This window comes from Staurois parvus, unplaced genomic scaffold, assembly GCF_062004578.1.
Source record: "Staurois parvus isolate SC_StPar_1 unplaced genomic scaffold, SC_StPar_1.0 ptg000031l, whole genome shotgun sequence".
Classification (NCBI taxonomy): Eukaryota; Metazoa; Chordata; class Amphibia; order Anura; family Ranidae; genus Staurois; species Staurois parvus.
In genome coordinates, this window is record NW_028317827.1 from 7,600,503 (window position 1) to 7,621,637 (window position 21,135).

Genomic DNA, 21,135 nt, shown 5'->3' on the forward strand with positions numbered 1-21,135 from the left:
TATTCCTTTATTTTCTACCCTATTTTGTTCTGTTTCTATTCTACTCTTTTCTTTTGTATTCTGTTCTATTTTTTTTTATGTTCTATTCTGTTCTTTTTTCCCTCTATTTTTTCTATTCTTTTCAGTTCCTTTATTTTCTATTCTATTTTGTTCTATTCTTTTTTTCGAATTCAAATTTGTTTTCAAATTTGTTTTTAAATTTGAATCGATTTGAATTTTGGCCAAATTCAGTTTCGTTATGTCGGATTCGTTTAAATTCGTTACTATTGTAATTCGGAATTTGGATGCATCTGAATCTCCGAATAATGGAAAATTCATTCAAACCGCACATGTCTAATCTACATATTTGTTCTAGCATGACTACTAGACAACTAGCATTTCAGAAAGAAAGAAGCAGTCCCCTGTGTATTTTCAGTACACATTTGTTTTTAGTTGGGTTCACGCTTTTGAGCTGCACTAACGTGTTACTACAGCTCGTGAAACTATGCATTTTACTGCAACGCACAAAGGCACATGTTACCGTATCAGTATGTGAAAACACACACTGATAGCATGCACTGCTATGTACCACAGCCCATGGTAATGCATTACTGTACGTTTTGCTGCACTACCGTACAAAATATAATGCATGCACCTTCCGGATGAACGAATATTAACGCACGACATTATGGTCAAATGTTAACACACCACAACAGTATAAATCCTTTTTTACAATGGAACAAAAGAATATGTAAAAAGTGCAATGACTCCTAGCTACCAATTAACAATCATCTCAAACCTGACTTCACTTTTAAATTAATTTCAATTAAAATTTGATAGAGTTTACACCCAACCTCCTCTACCTTGGACCAGTGCATCACACACAAAACATCAGCTGTTGCCTTAAAGTGGAACTAAACTCTCCCATCCTTTACAGCCAGGGAAGCTGTCATCGTAGCCTTTGTTTAACCTCTTCACTCTGGCCGAACGCAAATGTGCGGCCTCCTGGCGTCTGGTCTGCGGCCGCACATTTGCGTTCTATTAAAAAAGAACATATGTGCTGAGAGCGAGCGCCCTGCGCGCTCCCAGCACACACGTTCGGTGCTCACGGAAAGGTCCTGATCTCCTCTTTTGATCGGGATCTTTCCCAGTCATGTGACCGCTGTAACAGCGAATCACGGCGGTCACATGACCCTAAACCCCACCTCCCGGCTTCTGAAACCCTTAAAGGGCCGGAAGGCGCCGGCATGAAGGGATTAATCTACAATTGCCATGTTGCTGCACATCTGATCAGTTATGACACCAGCCATTTGATGTCTTGAAGGTTCGGTTGAAAACACAAGCAACTGTGACAGTTATCATTCACTACATGCCTTAAATGTAAGTGTTTTGGGAAGCAGTTAAAGAAGAGATAAACATACGTTTCTATCAATAGTCCATGTCCCTCGCAGATGCAGGCATCTTCTCTTGGGTGCTGCTCTTTGGCCATCTTCATTGGCTAGCTCAGGATGATGTCACTCCTGCACATGCGCAGAAGGCAGTCATCCCGACACATAGGGACCGTGCTAGTGATGTAAGCTGAGCTGTGCATGCGCAGCTCTGTTTATTTGCTGGCGAAGACAGGGAACAAGCAGGTAGGTTTGTTTTTTTTAAACTGCAGATGAAACATTGCGTGTCTCTTCTGCAATAAAGAGCCTACCTGCTAACTGTATGTGACATCAGAAATTTAGTTAAACTGATTGGATTTAGTTCTACTTAAAGTGTTACTAAACACACAACAGTAAAATCAGTCTGTATATGCAGTAAAGCATGTTTGTTATACTCACTGTGGAACCTAAGGGATTAATCATCTGCATTGTGTAAAAATGCTGTTTGATCCTGTCTTCTCTGATCCTCCCCTTCTTCCACAGTCCCCAACCCACCTGCTGATAGTACAAATCCTTGGGGCAAGCTGCACATGCTCAGTTTGGTGTGTATTGCTAGAGAGTTTTTTTTCCTTGGGAGAGTGCATGTGATCAGCACAGAGCCAATCAGCACTGTCCAGACAGAGGGTCAGGGGACATGCAGCCTCATAGGACAGTCAGGGGAGAATGAAAACTCCTCCTACAAGCTTTAACCAGTGCACTGCTGGACACTGATAGAAGTCGCAAAACTGCTGTAACTGCTGATGAGAAAATGTATTTAGCAGTTTATATTTACAAAAATAATTGCATCTCCATGTTCTGTGTACTGTAGGAGACTGGCTATAGTGGGTTTAGTAACACTTTAAAGTAGTTCTAAAGTGTAAATGTTTTTATCTTTAATGCACTCTCTACTTTCCCATCCCCAAACACTTACCTGGCTTCATGTCACCGCTCCAGCATTGCCTCCGCTTCCAGCACTGATCCCCTCACTTCCTGCTTTCACTGTAGAAACTGAGGACAGTGGGGCCATAGGCTCCTGCTGCTGTCAGTCAAACTCCCGTGAGAAGGGAGCAGGGGCATGGGTAACTGGCACTGTGTATATCTATAGATGCACACAGCCTGACTTTTTTTGCTATCTTTGTCCCATTGGGGAGATATATCTTCACTTGCTGTCCCACAGCCAAAACAGGAAGTGAAAGGTAATCTCTACAAATTAAGGGAATTCCTCGGGGAACCCCAGGTTACCAAAATCAGTGTCCCTATTGGAAGATTTCCCCTTTATTGCTTTTCTAGGGATATTGTGATATTTTGTTTTACTTTCACTTTCAATGATAATGGTAAACAGGACAAACAGAGAGGCTGAAGCTCACAGACAGCAATAAGAACCTGACAGGGGTTCTAATCCACCTTCACTCTATCCAATACTAGAAAAAAAAAAGTTTTGACTTTAGTTATAATTTATATAAAAATGTAACTTGATGAAGAAATTCTTATTTTCAGGTACATACGGGCTCACCATGTTGGAGAAGATGCATCAGGAAGTCGGTGTGCGCCAATGAGTTGACTTTCATTAATTCCCCTCCATTGGTGACACAGGCAGCAGATGCCTGGGACCAGTTCAGCTTCTCTTTCTGCAGCTTGTAGCAGTATTGGTTGTAGGGTAGCCAATCATCTTCACACATGGTTGGGTAGTATTTCCAGTTCTCTATCATACAGAAGACACAAGGCATTTATTAACATAATATCACAATATAGAATCATTTAAAGGGACTAAAAACTGTATACAAACTCTTTGGACTCTCAACTCTGAATATTTCAGTATACTCTAATGCAGGCCATAGACGGGTCAAACATCGGCCGATTTTGCGTACGTTAAACGATAAATCGGTCGTTCGTTAAGCCGACGTTACCACCAACGATTACAAAAATCGGCCAACTAAATCATAAAGTTCACCCCATATAACAGCCAAACTTCTGTTCCTTGCAGGTCATTGCTCATGCGCAAATTTTTTGTCGTTAAAGCCATCATTGCCGCAAAATCGGCCATTTTCCATGAATCTTCCAACATGACCGATAATCTAAAAGTGCAAAAAACATGAAAACTGCCTCTAGCTGAAGAGTGTTCTCTAGTAGACAGAGTAAGAAGAAACAATAATATGAGTTATGAATATTTATTTAACCCCAGACAATCGCTAGATTGTTCACTGTCAGTAATGTAGGTTAGTAAAAGAGATAAATATTCAGAGGAAATCCTTCCAGAAGGATCTTGTATTCTCCTAGACTTGTTCTGAAGGAGGTGTGGTGTTAGATGATCCTCTAGTCTCCCAGGCTTGATCCGAAGGAGATGTGGTGTTAGATGATCCTCTAGCCTCCCAGGCTTGATCTGAAGGCGATGTGGTGTTAGATGATCCTCTAGCCTCCCAGGCTTGATCTGAAGGCGATGTGGTGTTAGATGATCCTCTAGCCTCCCAGGCTTGTTCTGAAGGGGATGGGGTGTTAGATGATCCTCTAACCACCCAGGCTTGATCTGAAGAAGATGTAGTGTTAGATGATCCTCTAGCCTCCCAGGCTTGTTCTGAAGGGGATGGGGTGTTAGATGATCCTCTAACCACCCAGGCTTGATCTGAAGAAGATGTAGTGTTAGATGATCCTCTAGCCTCCCAGGCTTGTTCTGAAGGGGATGGAGTGTTAGATAATCCTCTAACCACCCAGGCTTGCCTTGATGTGCAGTTAAATGTTTCTATGTCTCCTCATTCTTGCTCCTAAGGTCCCTTTCACATGGTTGGTCTGGTCAGGTCTGCCTATCCATTTTTCAGACGAACCCAACTGGACCCTCCATTCTCCTCTATGGGTAGTTGTATTAAACGGACTTGTGTCTGTTCCAGCTACCTCCGATCCAATCCAGCAAAAACAAACAGAAAGGGGATCCTTTCCCCTCCATCTGGCTGGATAGGATGGCAGTCAGGTGTAAATGGGCAGCTTGCCCATTTACATCCGACTGCCCATAGAGGAGAGTGGGCTGTGTCCATGTGTACTCTGCATAAGTGGAGTGGACACAGACCTGTCATTCACCTACTTAGCGGGGGATCAGCATACAGATTCCCTGATGACAAGCAGATCGCAGGCAGAGTCCGCCCCGTGTGAAAGTTTCTTAAATCCCTAGGAGTGTAAATAGACAAGCCAAAGGCAGGTCAACTTCACTTGCAATGAACTTGAGGCATCTCAGAAGCATCTCAAAATCATGTCAAAAGCACACTGCATTTGCCCATTTGATCCCATCAACACAAGCTCTAACAATTTTACTGACTCACCAAAGATGTCATGTTGTCTTGGAGTAAGATACTTCTTACAGGCATATGGCAAATGGGCTTCCCATGCTAAGCTGTACCATGTGTTGTTTGCTGTTGTGTCCTGGACTCCACATTGTTTCTGCCCACTTGAATAGGGTTTAAAATCTGTTGAATCAAGTCATAGATTAGAATCAACCAAATCTTGACAAATTTGGGACTCCAGAAGAGGAGGATCAGGGCTTCTATGTATAAAACCATTACACAGAGCAGGTACAGTAAGTATGATGTGTTTATTATTATAATGGAAAAAAAGAAGGTTTACAATTGCTTTAAACTATATCTAAAAACCAACATTTGTTTTTTTAGGTTTGGATGAAGTGGGGAAGGGTTAGCACCTATGTCAGTGTATTATTGCTGGCTGTGTCCTGAGTGGGGAGATTCACCCCCACACTTTGTCTTGGCAACCTTGTTATTGAGAGTGGAAGTGAGGGATAGTACAACATTTTAAGTTGTCACTGGAACAAGAATGGAATCATTCACATTCTCCAGTGACAACATTGAGGGAAAATTACCCCCACTTGCCTCCAGTGACAACATTGAGAAAAAATTACCCCCACTTTTACAGATTTCTTTTTACTTGCTGTTGTGTCTACAGAACTGCAGTGGTGTATTTAGGTTTTGTGCTGCCCTAAGCAACACGGAAAAATCTGATGCGCCCTCCCCCACCATCCCCACCCACCGCTATCAACCATAATGCCCCGTACACACGATGAGAATATTGGATGAATGATTGTCCGGGTTTTTTTTTGCATGCTAGTCTCATGGAAAGTGAAGAGGTTTTGTCATACAAGAAAATTCTTGTATGACAAAAAGAAAATTTGGAAGTGAGGTATTGTATTTTCGGACAAAAACTGTACTGAATCAACAAAAATCATACGATCTGGTATTGTATGAGAAACATGTTCGTGCTTGTCCCTTCCAATTTTTTCGGACAAAAGCTGTTTACTAATGATCAGATTATCATATGACTGCTTCAAAAGAGGCATTTTTTGTACGATTTTTTGATCATGTGTACTAGGCGGGGCTTTTATTTATTTCCTATTCTATCCAGAGCAAGAGAAAAAGCTTGGGCTTTAGATACACTTCAAGCCATTCAATGTTGAGGTTACGTTATCTTGTTTCTTTGTCTTATTCCATAACATGTTTGTTATCTTTTTTTAATTGCCTTTCATTTCAACTTAATGTATTTTGTTATATAAAAAAAAGAGTCACACAAGGCTATAGATTAATTTGGTTATTTAGATTAAAAATGGACATATGGTCCTCCGTACAAGACTGCATGGTACCACATAGGGCCTTAGAATTGCTTAGTCTGTGTTACACACATTTTCTCAATAACAGGCTAAATAAAGATTTAGGCCCCTTGCACACGGGCATCATTATTTACTGATGTTCACTCAGGAACCTGTGATGTCTGTGTGCAAGGGGCCAAAAACTGTGTGTATAGACCAGAGTAATGTTGAGTATAGGGGAGTAAAGATATGTAAGCGTATAGGTGAGTATAGACAAGTAAAATTCTTCTTCATTGCCAGTATTGTGGCCACAAGGCATCACAAGTTCCCTATGTGGTACCATATAGTCTTGTACAGAGGACCATATATCCATTTTTAATCTAAATAACCAAATTAATCTTGTGTGACTCTTTTTTATATAAAAAATAAATGTTTGTTTTGAACAAAGCAGCCCTGATCCTCCTCTTCTCGGGTCCCCTGCCAGTGCTCCTGGCCCATCCCTTTTGCTGAGTGCCCCCAGAGGCAGCAGCTTACTATGGGGGCACCCAAGCAGGCTCGATCCTGAGCCACTGCTTTCCGTGTAATTTACTGAGTAAACATTAGTAAATTATGATGCTTGTGTGCAAGGGGCCTAAATGAGTAAACACATGAGTAAATTACTGCACTCAAATGAAAAATGTTCTATTTTTGTTTTAGGCCTTTTGCCCACCGCAGCCTAAAAAAATCGCAGTACAGCATTTTTTTTTTACTGATCTAAAATGCAGCTCATTGTTTATAATGTGCCTGTACACACATAAACAAGCGCTGCGTAGAAAAATTGAAAAAACGTGTGTTGCTAGTCAGTATTTTGTGCAAATATGCGTATATGAGTAGAAAGAATAATGGATTTTGGCTAGGAATGTATTGTGTAAGAATATGTGCAAATATGCACAAAAATAAGTATGAATCACTTGCCCTCCAGGCCATTCCTGACCAGGCCATTTTTTGCGTTATGGCACTGCGTTACTTTAACTGACAATTGTGCTGTCATTTAACACTACACCCAAATTAAATGTATGTCCTTTTTTTCCCACGCATAGAGCTTTCGGTAGTATTTGATCGCCTGTGCGTTTTTTATTTTTTGCGCTATAAAAAAAAGACAAACAATTTTGAGAAAAAAAACATTTTTGACTTTTTGCTATTAAACATGTCCAGTAAAAAAATAAAAAAAATCAAATTTCATCATAAATTTAGGCCAAAATGTGTTCTGCTAAAAAAAATTCCAACACGTGTAAGTTATTTGCTTTACGTGAAAGTTATAGCGTTTACAAATGTCGGTATATATACTGGAATTTTTTTTTTTCTTCATTTTTTATTTTTACTAGTAATGGCGGCAATCAGTGACTCATAGCAGGACTGCAGGACTAATAAAAAGCACTGACACTGTACTAATGGCACTGGGCAGGAAGGGGTTAACATGTGGGACGATCAAAGGGTTAACTGTGTGCTGTGTGCCATTTTACATTGTGTCCTGTGTGTGTGCTTCACTGTAAGCACACTGCTTACACAGTGTGCAGGAGCTGACGGGAGAGAACTGTAATGTTTACAAACACTTCTTCCCCCGTCAGAGATGCTTGGCAATCTCCGGGCGCCGGCGAGTAATCACCGGCTGGGACCCGTACCACCGTGTAGCAGTACTTCTGCTATAGGGCAGACAGGAAAGGGTTAATATGTGAAAAACAAATGCCTGAAATTACGTCTAGAAATGCTGATGCTCAAACATCAGTACCTTGTGCAAGAGGCCTTACTGCTCTGTACTCAATGCTGTATTACTGATCCTTACTCAGCTGTGTGCAATGTCCCATAGACAACAATGGATCTCATTTCAGATCAGTAAAAAACTCAGCATTTTTACTCCCTTTTACAGACTTTAACTTATCTGATGTTGCATAACACACAATGTATCAAAGAATTTTCATATAAGGATAGAAAAATAGAGATACATTACTTGATCTCCAGTTGACAAAGGCAAAGGGGGAGCCATCCGACCACTGCCACCCAGAAGAGGTATCCAACTGATTGAGCCCAGTCCATAGCACAACTCCTGTATAAGCCAGTCTCTCTGCATTCGGTGAGATAAACAGTAACAGGTCATCCTGAAACATTCTTAGTCTGATGCCTTTATTACAACAAATGCAATGCCAAATCCTCACATAAAAGTAGATACAGTATATGCTAAATGGAGCAGAATGTGTGAGAATTGTTGCTTCCAGAAAAACATGCAAACCATTAACCAGTGGGTGCAAATCCATGGATGGTGGGCAATCAGTCCTCTGCATCAAGACCAGAGTAAACTAACTGCACAGTGCTAGACATACGTAGCTCTGGGCTCAAATGTATTTTCAGCCAATAAATATTATGATGGTTGTAATTGCTAAAAGATCTTTTTTCACTTTTTTTTTTACTTTTTTCTACAATGTGTTGCATTTTGTAATGTTTACCTGAAAGTACATTTTATTGTGATTTTCAATGTGTATGTCCTTGCTGTGATGATATGCTTAGAATTCCATAAGCAGGCTATCCCATCTTCAGTCTATCATGGATGCTGCTGCCAGACTCATCCACCTTACTAACCGTTCTGTATCTGCCAATCCATCCACTGGCTTCCCATTGCCCAACGGATAAAATTCAAAACATTAATAATTAATTAATTAATAAATAACATATAAAGCCATTTATAACTGCCCCAAATTTCATCACCAATCGTGTCCTCAAATATCACCCAAATTGTCCTCTCCACTCCTCCTACAACCTCCTGCTCTCTAACTCCCTTGTCTCCTCCTCCCATGCTCATATCCTGGACTTCTCCAGAGCCTCCCCTATCCTCTGAAACTCTCTACCCAAATCTATCCGTCTATAGCCTACTCTGCCCACTTTTAGGCGATCTCTGAAAGCCCATCTCTTCAGGGAAGCCTATCGTGCCTTCAGGTAATAACCAAATCTTCTATTTCTCATATCAGTTCATCTCCCACAGTTATTACCTTTTGTACCACTAGCAACTTCCTCCTAGATTGTAAGCTCCAAGGAGCAGGGCCCTCCTATCCCTCTTGTATTGAACTGTATTGTTGCTGTATTGTCTCCCTTTATATTGTAAAGCGCTGAGCAAACTGTTGGCGCTATATAAATCCTGTATAATAATAATAATATTAAGCAGGTCTATCAATTCTCTCATTGTCCCATCAAATAATGTTATCAACAAGCTGCTCGGATAAGAATAATTTCATGGTAAATTGCCCCAGAACCTTTAGTCAATTGTGCAGGCATGATCTGACTGAACTTTTTTAAGGATAGAATAGGGAACTGTTAAAACTCCTATCAGGCTTTTATTGTTGTCTGTGTCTCTGCTGGGGAGATTAACCCTCTTTTTTTGCCCTGATCTCCTATAAGCTTTTTGCAGCCACAACCGTCTACATGCAGACTACATGCTTGCTTCAGCATTTGATGCATGTTGTTGGATAGGGTAGGCTTCTCAATGGTGAGAACATGCCTGCGCATGTGGTGACTTAATAGTATCCTTTGGAAGCATATGTGACAGAGTGACAATGTAAGGACACCTTCATGTGTGTGGCCGAGACTGCCGCTCCTCTAAAAAGTGATTCACACTCACTTTTCAGAGGTGCCTGCTTTAACTCCTTGAACCCTGCACTAGCGCACGGCAACAGCATGTATTGCACGAGGTTGTAGGGCCTGCACAGAGCAACCCCATTCACAGGGATTGTATATCCTGCTGTGGCCATGTAGCAAAACATTGTGGCCACTGCATGTGTACACCCCTGGCTGCTGCCTCTGCAACTAATAGGGGGATTGGCTGGGGGGTGGTAAAACTGCGACCCAGCTGAATTGAAATGACACCTAGAAGAATATGGACCCCGTGTATAGGTTTTTCCCAACCTGATCAGAGAGCATTACATCTCTGACTCTCAAATCCTTTTGTAGATATATGGGATTCTGCAATCCTGGGGATGAGGGATTATCTCCTCCTTCTCCTTTGTGTACTGTCCCTTACCCACTTCCTTCTCTCAGTTTCTTTCTATTTCCACTTCTCCTCCCTCTTTCTTTTCTCTTATTCTCCTTCCTTTAGGCCCCTTTTACACAAAGGGTCTGGTCAGGTCAGATTTTCAGGCGAGTCTGATTGGACCGTCCATTCACTTGTATGTACCTGTGGATATAAATGGACTTGTGTTGGTTTACACCTGCCTAGCTTCGGTCCAATTCGGTCTGCTAAAAGAAAAAATGGAAGGGAATCCATCCTCTTCTGTCTAGCTGGAACGGAGTCTGTTTACACCTTGGATGCCCATAGAGCAGAGCAGGCTCCATCTGTGTCCGCTCTGCATAAACTGAGCGGACATGGACCTCACTCTGCATAAACTGAGCGGACATGGACCTCGCTCTGCATAAACTGAGCGGACATGGACCTCGCTCTGCATAAACTGAGCGGACATGGACCTCGCTCTGCATAAACTGAGCGGACATGGACCTCGCTCTGCATAAACTGACATGGACATGGACCTGACATCCACCCTCTCTGCTCTGATCAGTGTGGGATCAGTGGACAGATTCCCTACTGATCTCAACAAAGTCCGCCTCATTTGAAAGGGTCCTAATTGTTTCTTTGTTCTAAGGGCCTGTACCTTTGCTCAGGGCCTTTTGTTTTCTTTATCTGAAGAGGAAAATTTGGTGAATTTGATATATGCTCATATGGTCTTTACGTATAGCCTGCAATAAATTTACTGTGGTCATCTCTTTTTATAATTTACTATACAGAAGAAGTTTTCTTACTGAAATGCAGTACCTCAACCTATCCATTATAAGGCAATTTGGTTTATATTTGTTAAAATACACATTTGGCTCCAACAATCAGGCCTTCAGTCCTTTAGACTGCACCTTTTGAGAAATGGCCCTTTCAGTTATGTCATGTTTTGTACACTTTATATGCATATCCCCCAACCAGGGGCGGACTGACAACTCATGGGGCCCCCGGGCAATAGGGGATTATGGGGCCCCTGTGTCCTTGCCCAAACTCAAAAAAGCCTATGAAAAAGGTACCAGGGGCATCTCATGGGGCCCCCTACTGATCCCGCGCCCTCGGGCAGTGCTCGAGTTTCCAGATGGTCAGTCCGCCCCTGCCCCCAACCATTCCCAATTTCTAGGGACTGCCCCTGATTTGGAACAAAGTCTCTCTGTTCTTCTTTACTTCTCATTTGTCCCCCATTTTGGTCTGATCTGTATAATTATATATATAAAATGCACTTTGTTATCTTTCAAAAAGAGTTTCCCAGTGCTAAGCCTTTCGTCCAATTTCTAAATTGCTGAATTTGTACATTTCAAAAACCAATATAAAGGAATAATAGTGGTAAAAAAAAGTACTTGTGGGTTTAACTAATCTTTTTTTTTATAATTCTCCTTTACCCCTTCACGCCATATCGTCCCGGCGTGAAGAGGAGTTCCTGCGTTGGGAGGTGGGTGGGATGGGGCGTGGCTTAGTGTCATGTGGCCGCCGTAACGTCAGGGCCGGTCACGTGATCGGGAAAGGTCCCGATTGAAAGAGCGGACCGGGACCTTTCCATGAGTACCTCACATGTGTGCTGGGAGCAAGAAGGGCGCGTGCTCTCAGCAGATATGTTTTTTGTTACATGAACGCAAATGTGCGGCCGCTCGGCGTCTAGGCCCAGGGCCCAGCACATTTGAGTGCAGCCGGCGAGAAGGGGTTAAGGGGGGGTGGTAGGGGGCATGTCCTATGCCTACATACTTTGCTAACAGATGTCCCTCATTTCCATCTCAAAAAAGTTGGGAGGTATGTTACCTTTCCATACATATATTGAACAAGTAATAAGTAACCTGGACACCTGCACAGTAACCTGGACACCTTCAGTGAACATATGTGCAGAGGTGTCCCTAGGGTTGGTGTCACCCGGTGTGGTAACACTTGGTGACATCCCCTCTGACGATCCCCGTAGAATAGATCAGATCTGCGGATTGAGCATAATGGATCGGACTCCGTTCCATTATGCTCAATCCACAGATCTGATCCATCCTGTGGGGATCGTCAGCTTTCTTTACAACTTACCTTTTCTTGAAGCGGGTCCGGTGTCACCCCATATAGGTTGAATGCTGACAATCCCCGCAGGATCGTCGGCATGCAAGCGATATGGGGTGACACCGGACCCGTTCCAGGAAAAGGTAAGTTGTAAAGAAAGCCGATGATCCCTGCAGGATGGATCAGAACCATCCTGCAGGGATCGTCGCCTTGCTTTACAACTTACCTTTTTGTGGAGCGGGTGCGGTGTCACCCCGTGTGGTCGGTGTCACCCAGTGTGGACTGCACCCCCCCTGCACCTGCCTCGGGACGCCACTGCATATGTGTAAGCTTTAGTACAGACAAATTTTATTTTAGGTTTATATGGAGTATGAAAGGGTTAGACCTGAGTCAGGTTGATATCTGTGTCCTCATTTGGGGAGATTTACCCTCTCTGATTCTCTGGGACTGAAAGGGGGGTTACTGGAGAAGTACAGCCAAAGCCTGTTTGGCTGTACTTCTCCTATGGATCACAAAAGTGCAGTTTGTTCTGCACACCTCTGACCCATTTTTGGCCAACAGCAGGCTAAAGTCTGCTGTTAACTGACATCACTGAGCTGGTCCAGGCTTGGGAAAGATTGTGGCCATATGTTCGGGATCCACCCAGAAGCCTGGACCGCCACCTGGCTCAGCCTTGCCTAGCCTGCCGTTCCTGCCCCTCCACAGCCCAGTGAGTTCTGGGGGAGGGCAGAGCAGACAACAGTGACTGACAATCCCATTTCTCTGCTTGAATCAGTGGGGAAGCTGATCGATCAGCAGTGTTCGATCGCTCAGTTCTCACCTTTAGAGTCAGTGGGGGACAGATGCAGCATGGGATCGGTGCAGCGGCCACCTAAGTAAGTATGATTTAACAAAAAAGAAAAACCCATACTTCTCTTTCAAATCTAAAATTTTGAGTTGTCACCAGAACAGTGTGAGAAGGTAAATCTTCCAATAAGGATGGAAAAACTTGATGGAAAAACTCACAGAAACAAAAAAAAAAAAAAAACTTGACTGAGGGTTTCACCATTCCACTTTTGGCTTCACATTATGAATCGAAGTAAAAGAAAAAATATGATGTTATGCAAGCTTCCTGCAATACTTTATTAGCCAGATTTCTGCTCTTTTAACACTTGTACAATGAGAGGATTTGTCTACTTACTGGAAATATACTCATGTTCAGCAAGACTTGTGATGCTCAGCAGATCTGCACCTTGAGCTTTACAAGATTCTCGGGCGTCATTCCAGGAGAGAGAAGACTTGAGATTGAACTGGTAGCAAGTATGTGTGAGATTGTTTTCTTCCCATAGAAAACCACAGCCATCGCCTGGAACAAAAATAAATATAACTGTTTTAGATTAAAGAAAAATGTACTTCATCCTTGTCAGTTAAGAATCATGGGGCATAATTCCTGCCACTGACACCAACAATGGGGCATACTTCCTCCCACTCACACCAAAGTTGGGGCATAACTCTTCCCACTGACACCAGGATGGTCAATATTTTGTCCCACTTACAGATATAAAATACTGGTAAGCTAACTCTGCCTAAAGATTTTGCATCTACGGGTTCACAGGACTATTGACTTCTTCCTATTTATCTTGAGGGTGTGCTCACACTGGGACTGAAGGTCCACTTGTCCAACCTCCCTAGTCCCCCACTGGTTTACACTCACACTGGATTGTAAGGAAGGGGTCTCAGAAACACAATTGTTCCCAGGCACATTCCCCTGCTAACCAGACCAGCAATCCCTGTTTTATTACACAGTTCTGTATGGAGAGAACTGTTCTCTGGCAAGGTTTGCACTCATGCATGCAAGTGAACCGTGCCCAAGACCACCAAAGCCAAGTGGTCCTGGGTACTATTTGACTAACCAATCTCGGGCATGGTTTGGATCACTCACATTACACACAGATACCGGCCCAAGGGGTTGAACCATGCCTAGGACTGGTTCAGAGGGCTAATGTTTTGCATTCATTTCAATTTTAAACTGAATGGGTTATGTTTTACAAGGTAATGTTCACATATACTTTAAGGTACATTTTACTAGAAGAGACAGTACTGGCAGAACTATGTGCTAATCTCTAATATTGTTTATGGCATTACAGAAACAATAGGTCAAATATTGTAAAACTTTTAAGTATGGGTTACCTGCAGTAAAGCTGCCTACAGATGAGTCCGTTTTTTTTTTCGTTCAACCAACAGGTTAAATGAAAAAACTTACCCTGTTCCCCCATCCACACTTTTGTAGTAGATGAGGGAGTCATTCCCACTAAGCTATTGTATTCTGACAGTAGGGATACTTCCCTGCCATCAGAATATACTGATCGCCTATGCAGGAAAATCCAACCACAGTGCCCATACATGGATAGAAATTCGGGTGGCTCCTGCGGAGCTGGCCAAATTTTGATCCATGTATGGCTGGCTTAAACAACAATAATGTCAACAATCATTATCACATAGCAATAAGCTATTCACAAAGTGGATCCATTCTATGTTGATTAAGTTTCAGGTAACCTCGAATTCTTGAAACCTAAGACAAATATGTTGGGAGCAGCTTTAACACCGACTGTACTGTGTCACTGACCCTAGCTGCTGACGAAATTACACAAAACAAAATAGATTGGTAAAAGGTACAGAAGGTAAGGAAGAAAGAGAAGATAGTGAAGAGAGTACCTCTGACCTCCGACCCAGGCACTCAGCACAAATATCCCAGTAAAATCAAACCGCAAACTATATTGATGTATTTATCTTTCTTGTGGTAATGAAAATACAGGCTAACAGGTGGAAGAGGATGAGTAAAGCATAGGCAGATGATTGCTGTGTTGCTCGCCTCATCAATGTTTCTCCAAAGTACTGTTGGTCTAGAACTGTGGTCTTCACAATGGGTAATACTGTCCCTTGGAAGCCATTGGGAGATCCACAGGGATAGTGGGCAAAAAGGTAGGGGGCATCAGAACCAAAATAATGGAAAAAGATCTGAAGACTGAACTTTTGCAAGGGCCAATGTTCTAGGCTTCTAAGCAATACAAGATGTCTTCAGTCTTCTACAGTACATTCATATGGTTGAGTGCTACTTCTGGAAAGTGATAGTGTTAGAATTGTAGTTGTTTTTTTAATTTGTTGAAAACCTAATACAAGAAAAAGATGTGTGTTTGTATGGTGGCACTAAGGATGTGGTCTGGTTGTCAAGGGGTTTGCATGTAAAAGGGTGTTAGGTGGCATACAGGAAAAGTTCTCTCTTGCTTCTCCCTGGTATTTGGATGAAGCACAGTTCCCTGTTGCCCACTAGTGGTTACCTGTTCCCCATAGCTGCAAGTATAAATATGGCTGCTGAGGGCACTGGGTGGTAGGAGAAGTTGAGGGTCCTAGGAAGGAAGTAGTAGAGAGTCCCTTCTGTGGGCCTACCACAGGAAAGTGCTACTATTCCAGAAAACTGCATACCCCTTTCATCAAGGGTGATTTACCAATACAGAGCTCTGGACTTTAATTATACACAGCCAATCGGCAGGTCTCAGCCACAAATCATTGACTGGGACTTGCTGACATGCTCCTGCTGTGTACAATCACATTAGGTGCCAGGCAGGGGCACGCATATGCACGCTAAATAAGGGAGTAGGCAGCGACGTATGGGTACGTTGCTTTGCCTACAGTGGCAGCTCGCCCGAGGTACATTGCAGTCGCCAAGTGGTCAGTTGTCACAGAGGTTGCAGATGTCTGATTGGATCCTGCAAATTCTGATGACCTCTGGCTGCCATCTTGATGTGCGACGCTATAAAATAGGGTGCCCGAGCCATTCAAGCACGCCTGGAGTATGTGGATAGGTGAGGGACAGAGACCCCATTTGTCAGGGAGAGCTATCAGCACAGGAATAGGTTCCTAATTGAGCAGGAACATCTCTTATTCTCTGCAGGAATTCTGATACCCAAACTAGCAATTGAGGCTCTTTAACAGTACTGAGTGTCACTACTATACACTGCAGTTTTCCTTTCCTCTAGCAGAGGCAATCCTCCGGTAAAATGGGCTAAGCCTAGCCTGGTACACTGCCGTTCTGAAATACAACGATGTACTATCGCTGCCTTAACTGAATTTTACATTGGAACATCCAACAGTGTATTACTTGAATATTAGTGCCTATAGTGATTGCAAAACACATCTACTAACCTTATTACGCATAGCAAGATATTAGATAATGACCCGGACTGTGTGTGTGATCTCTCCCAGGTTTGGTGCCTTAGCCCTAGGCCCCACCTGCATACATCCTCAGGTAAATATATTTTATAAAGTAGAAAAAATTAGCATGGGGTGGGAGGAAAAATTACAAGGGGGAGGAGTCATATTAAAATAATCTCTGTCTTAGGTTATATGGACCTACTGTATACAAAAAAGAAAGGTTTGCTCTCATTTTGTATTTAAGTCACACAGACTGTTTCTCATGTAGGACCTGATGACAAGGCTTATTAGCTACAAGCAGGTTTTGCATTCCTATGAAAGTCTATAGAAATGCAGAACCCACTTGAGGCAGGTCAAATACAGGTCAGAAAGACGTCAACTGCAAGTCAAATGGACCTGCCAATAAATTTTGAGAGATCTCAGAAGCTATCAAACTAGTGCTATCTACATAAGCCAAAAGCCCGTCAACTCTGACTCTTAGAGGGATTGTCCCTCTTAGGAACCAAATACCCATGTCCCTCTCTCCTCAGGTGTCCCTCTTTTTGTCATAAGGTATAAACATATACATACATGCATTATTACTCTTATTATATTGAAAAGCCAGTATGAAGGAAACATAGTGGTAAAAAAAACACTTGTGCGTTCAACCAGTCAGTTTTTATATGTAGCACTACCCCCTTATGAGTTGCTGAAGTTTTTGGGTCCCCCTATGTTCCTGCACAGCCAGGCAACATGCATTTCCAAGAGACCTGCATCCAGGAGTCAGTAATCAGTCATTGCGATTGTTTTTGATGTTTTATTTGGGGGATTTCAACTTGGATGGGGTAAGGGGGTATTTGGGATGATCAATGGAACCAATGTACTGAGAACAACTTCCTGGAGTTATTTACAAGTCTCTTATGCAACAGTCTCTTTTGGAGAGCTAACCAGCATCTCCTGTAGTGCCACCCCAGATAAACTCTTTTTCTAACTGTTTGGATGTATCCTTGAGCAGGGGATCAGGTGCATGTCGCTTTAAGAAATTAGACAGCTGCAGTAGGTGGCGAATCTGGTTTCCCACCAGATTGCTCCTTACCCTATCTGGCCCAGGGGGTGCAGGTTTACTCACTCATTCCTTCTCTTCTGCAGCTGGTGGGTTGGTGGCTGCTACCAGACCTTCTAGCTGGGCCATTCCTTCCCTGCTGCATAGGTGGTCCTCGCTCTGGGGGCTGGTGAAGGTCAGAGTTTTCATGCCTGTAGATGAGCCCCTCTCTCTCTCTAGGCCCCCTCCCGGGCTCCTGCTCTCACTCTCACATCTCTCTGTCTTCCACTCAAACTCTCCTGTAGCTGAGCAGGCTCAATTACATTTAAGGGTTGTCCTGGCCCATTGCCAAGCCTCCTGTTGGGGATTGGTCAGGATCCCTCAAACATGCAGATCAGCCACTCCTCAGATCCACCCAATGCTCTTAGACCAAAGTTCTAGAGCAAGGGGAAATTCCAGAGGGCTGGTCTGCAGAGCCTCTCAGCTTTGACCATGATTTGACCCCGCTAGCTATCACACCCAGGCGGCTACTAAGCCCTCCTAGCTAACAACTGAGGTCTAGCTCCCCCTAGCTGACTAGGATGGTGCTTCATATGTATCAATTCTTGGGATGTGGCTGGGGTGTGCCCTTTGCCTAAATACTTTATACTGAAAGGTGCCCTTTTTTCCCATCTCAGAAAATTGGGAGGTATGATGTTGGGGAGGTCTTGTCAGGTATAGGTATGATTTACCCAAAAACTGTTAAAGTGGAATTCCAGCTCAACCCTAAATAAACTTAAAACTATCCCCTCCCCCTCCTAACACATATGCTTACTAACCTGTGGAAGAAAGATGGATATACTTGCCTATTTTCAGGCCACTTTGGTCAAAGCACATGATCCCCTATATCAGCCAGTGGTAGATGCAGGGGAGAGAGCTCTCGACAATGGCTAGTAAAGTCTGGAGCGGTGACATCACCCATAGGCTTCAATGGCTCATCTGTTGTTGTTGCTTCCTACAATCCCCTGCAGTGACTCTGGTTAACACATGGGAACTGGATCATGTGACCAGAGCGGCCTTAAAATAGGTAAGTATATACATGTTTCTTACAGGTTACTAAGCATAGGTGTTAGGAGGGGGAAGGGACAGTTATAAGAGTAGTTGAGGTTAAGCTGGAATTCCACTTTAAGGCTGCTCAAACAGTTTGGAGTACAGCTAAAAGTATCTTATTTTAAAAGTTTTAAAAGAGAAGGAAGTTGTTAAATATTTCATTTATGAGGCTGTAAATACCAGAATTTATTGTCTTTTCCAGCTACTTACACATCTAGTATTATTTTATTAGCATAGCTTTCAGAAGTATCTATTTTATTGGCAGTAGCCATGTTTGTACCTTGTTAGTCATCAGTAGAAGTTTAAAGATGTAGAGCTGATTTTTTGGTTGTTGGCTAGATTAGTAAATTAAGATTACAGGTCCCAGTGTCTCTGGCATACACATTAATATTTGTCCCTGGGGCCTCAAATGTCTCAAATACCTTTAATTTTAGGCTGGCTCCACACCTATGTGTGCAGCAACGCACACCACTTTGCGTCATTCTGAATGGCACCCCAACATGCAAATATGGTAGGGGCTTTCGCTATCTTCAGGTTTTGCATGCCCTCAGTAGCAAATTTCCTTACTGCCAGTTGAGTCTCACCTTTTCAGATATCCATTGCACCCTATTGCTTTGCACCCGTGACCTTAAAAAACATTCCTCAATCTCAACTCATCACAACTGCCACTCCTGAGTTATCTACTCAGAGGTTGAAATGGCAGGTGAATATTCCCAATCTGGATGACAAAACCAAAGTTCAAGCCTTCATACAACATCAGTGAGACTGGATAATACAATGCATATAATCATGAATATGACAATGGCCTGAGACTTGAAGAATACAAGCATAATCTGGAAGTCTATAAAGAGTGTCCCACCAACTGACTAGAGCAAGTTTATTCTCCTCTTTTATTTTCAAGGTTTATGAGGGTCAATGTGTGTGTGTTTCACCTCTTCAAAGCAGCATAAATTGAACCAGGGTGTCTCCCCAGCCTGTTGACATTGTGCTCAGGAGCCCAATGATTATCACCATTCATTTTCGGCCTGTCCAGCTATTTCACAATAATGGTTGGATGTTACTGCTAATAGTAACACTGCGGCTCAACTCAGAATTAACCTGTCACTCAGACTCTTCTTCTTGGATCTTGTAGGGGACCTTGCCCCTACAGTTCCAGAGAGAACGCTCCTTAGTCTTTTCTTATTTTAGGCCAGGAAGGCTATTACTATGTCCTGGAAAAAATCTTCTCATCCTACTACTCAATTCTGAAAGCAACTTGTGAATTCCAACTTACCTCTGTACCGTGACACCTTTCACAGCAGGGGATGCCCTAAAATGTTTATCAAGATGTAGCACCCTCCTAGCTTAGCTAGGGGGAGCTAGTGTTTTAATTGATAGTAAGGAAGGCTGAGTAGCAGCCTGGGTATAATAGCCAGATAGTCAATCTTGGTCAAAAGCTGAGAGGCTCTGCAGATCAGCCCCTCCTGAATTTCCCCCTGCTCTAGGTCTTTGGAGGAAGGCCTTAGAGGCAATGGGTGAATCTGAAGAGTGGCTTGCTCGCACTCTTGAGGGGTCCTAGCCAATCCCCAACAGAAGGCTTGGCAAGGGGGTGGACACCCTTAAAAGTGTTAGAACCTACTCAGTTCCAGGAGAGTTTAGGTGGAAGATAGAGAGGAAGATGTGAGGCTGAAGAAAGGAGGCTACGAGGAGGCCCAGTGGGATGGGGCCTGAAGTTGGAAAGGAGGAAAGCTCAGAGTACACAGGCCCCCTGAGAGAGGACCACCTGTATGGCAGGGAAAGAGTGGCCCAGCTGATAGCCCTGGTAGCAGTCACCAACCCACAAGTGGTACAGGAGAAGATCTGAGTGAGGACACCTACACCCCCTGGGCAGATGGTGAAGGAGCACTCTGGTGGAAAACCAGATTAGCCACCTGCCAGTGACTGTTCATGTCTTAAAGTGACAGGAACCAGATCCCCTGTTCAGGGATACCTCCAAATTGCTGGGTGAATAGGAGACGTTCATCTAGGGTCTCCAAGAAAAACTGTGCTGCAGAGAAGACTTGTAAATAGTTCCAGGAAGTTGTCCTCAGTTTATCAGTACCCTTGGGCATCCTGTACACCCCTAAGCCTATCCCAGTTCAAATCCCCTAAATAAAATAACAAAACCAAAGCTCAACAACTGATTTCTGACTCTGGATGCAAGCTTGTGTGAAGATGCGTAATGCCTGGCTGTGCAGGACTATAGAAGGACCCAAATCTTCAAGCGACTCCTAAGGGGGTAGTGCCACAAAGGTATGGTCTTGTTGGTTGAAGGATGCCTCTACAGCTACAGCTCCTATCCCCAGATGTTTATTTTGCACTTTGTCCTTTTGTGCTAGTATACCCATGAATACACTATATTGACAAAAGTATTGGGACACCCCTCCAAATCATTGGATTCTGGTGTTCTAATCACCTCCATTGCCACAGGTGTATAAAATCAAGCACCTAGGCATGCAGACTATTTCTACAAACATTTGTGAAAGAATGGGTTGCTCAGTGAATTCAAGCGTGGTACTGTGATAGGTTGCCACCTGTGCAAAAAGTACATCCGTGAAATTTCCTTGCTACTAAATATTCCATGGTCAACGGTTAGTGGTATTATAACAAAGTGGAACCTTCGTGTGGCCTTTAGATTGGCACAACAACATTGTGTAGAGAGCTTCATGGAATGAGTTTCCACGGCTAAGCAGCTTGGCTCCCTAGTTCCAGTGAAGGGAACTCTTAGGGCGTCAGCATACCAAGACATTTTGGGCAATTTCATGCTCCCAACTTT

General features: G+C 43.2%; 1 protein-coding gene across 1 annotated transcript in view; it reads right to left on the reverse strand.

Annotated features, from left to right (window-relative positions):
* PLA2R1 (phospholipase A2 receptor 1) overlaps positions 1-21,135 on the reverse strand; it is a 123,259-nt gene that overhangs the window by 90,173 nt on the left and 11,951 nt on the right. The window contains exons 4-7 of the mRNA XM_089659898.1: positions 13,221-13,385; positions 7,952-8,065; positions 4,694-4,837; positions 2,899-3,087 (exon numbers count right to left, since the gene is read on the reverse strand). Of these exons, the coding sequence (XP_089516024.1) occupies positions 2,899-3,087; positions 4,694-4,837; positions 7,952-8,065; positions 13,221-13,385 (612 nt within the window). The remainder of the gene's footprint in view (positions 1-2,898; positions 3,088-4,693; positions 4,838-7,951; positions 8,066-13,220; positions 13,386-21,135) is intronic.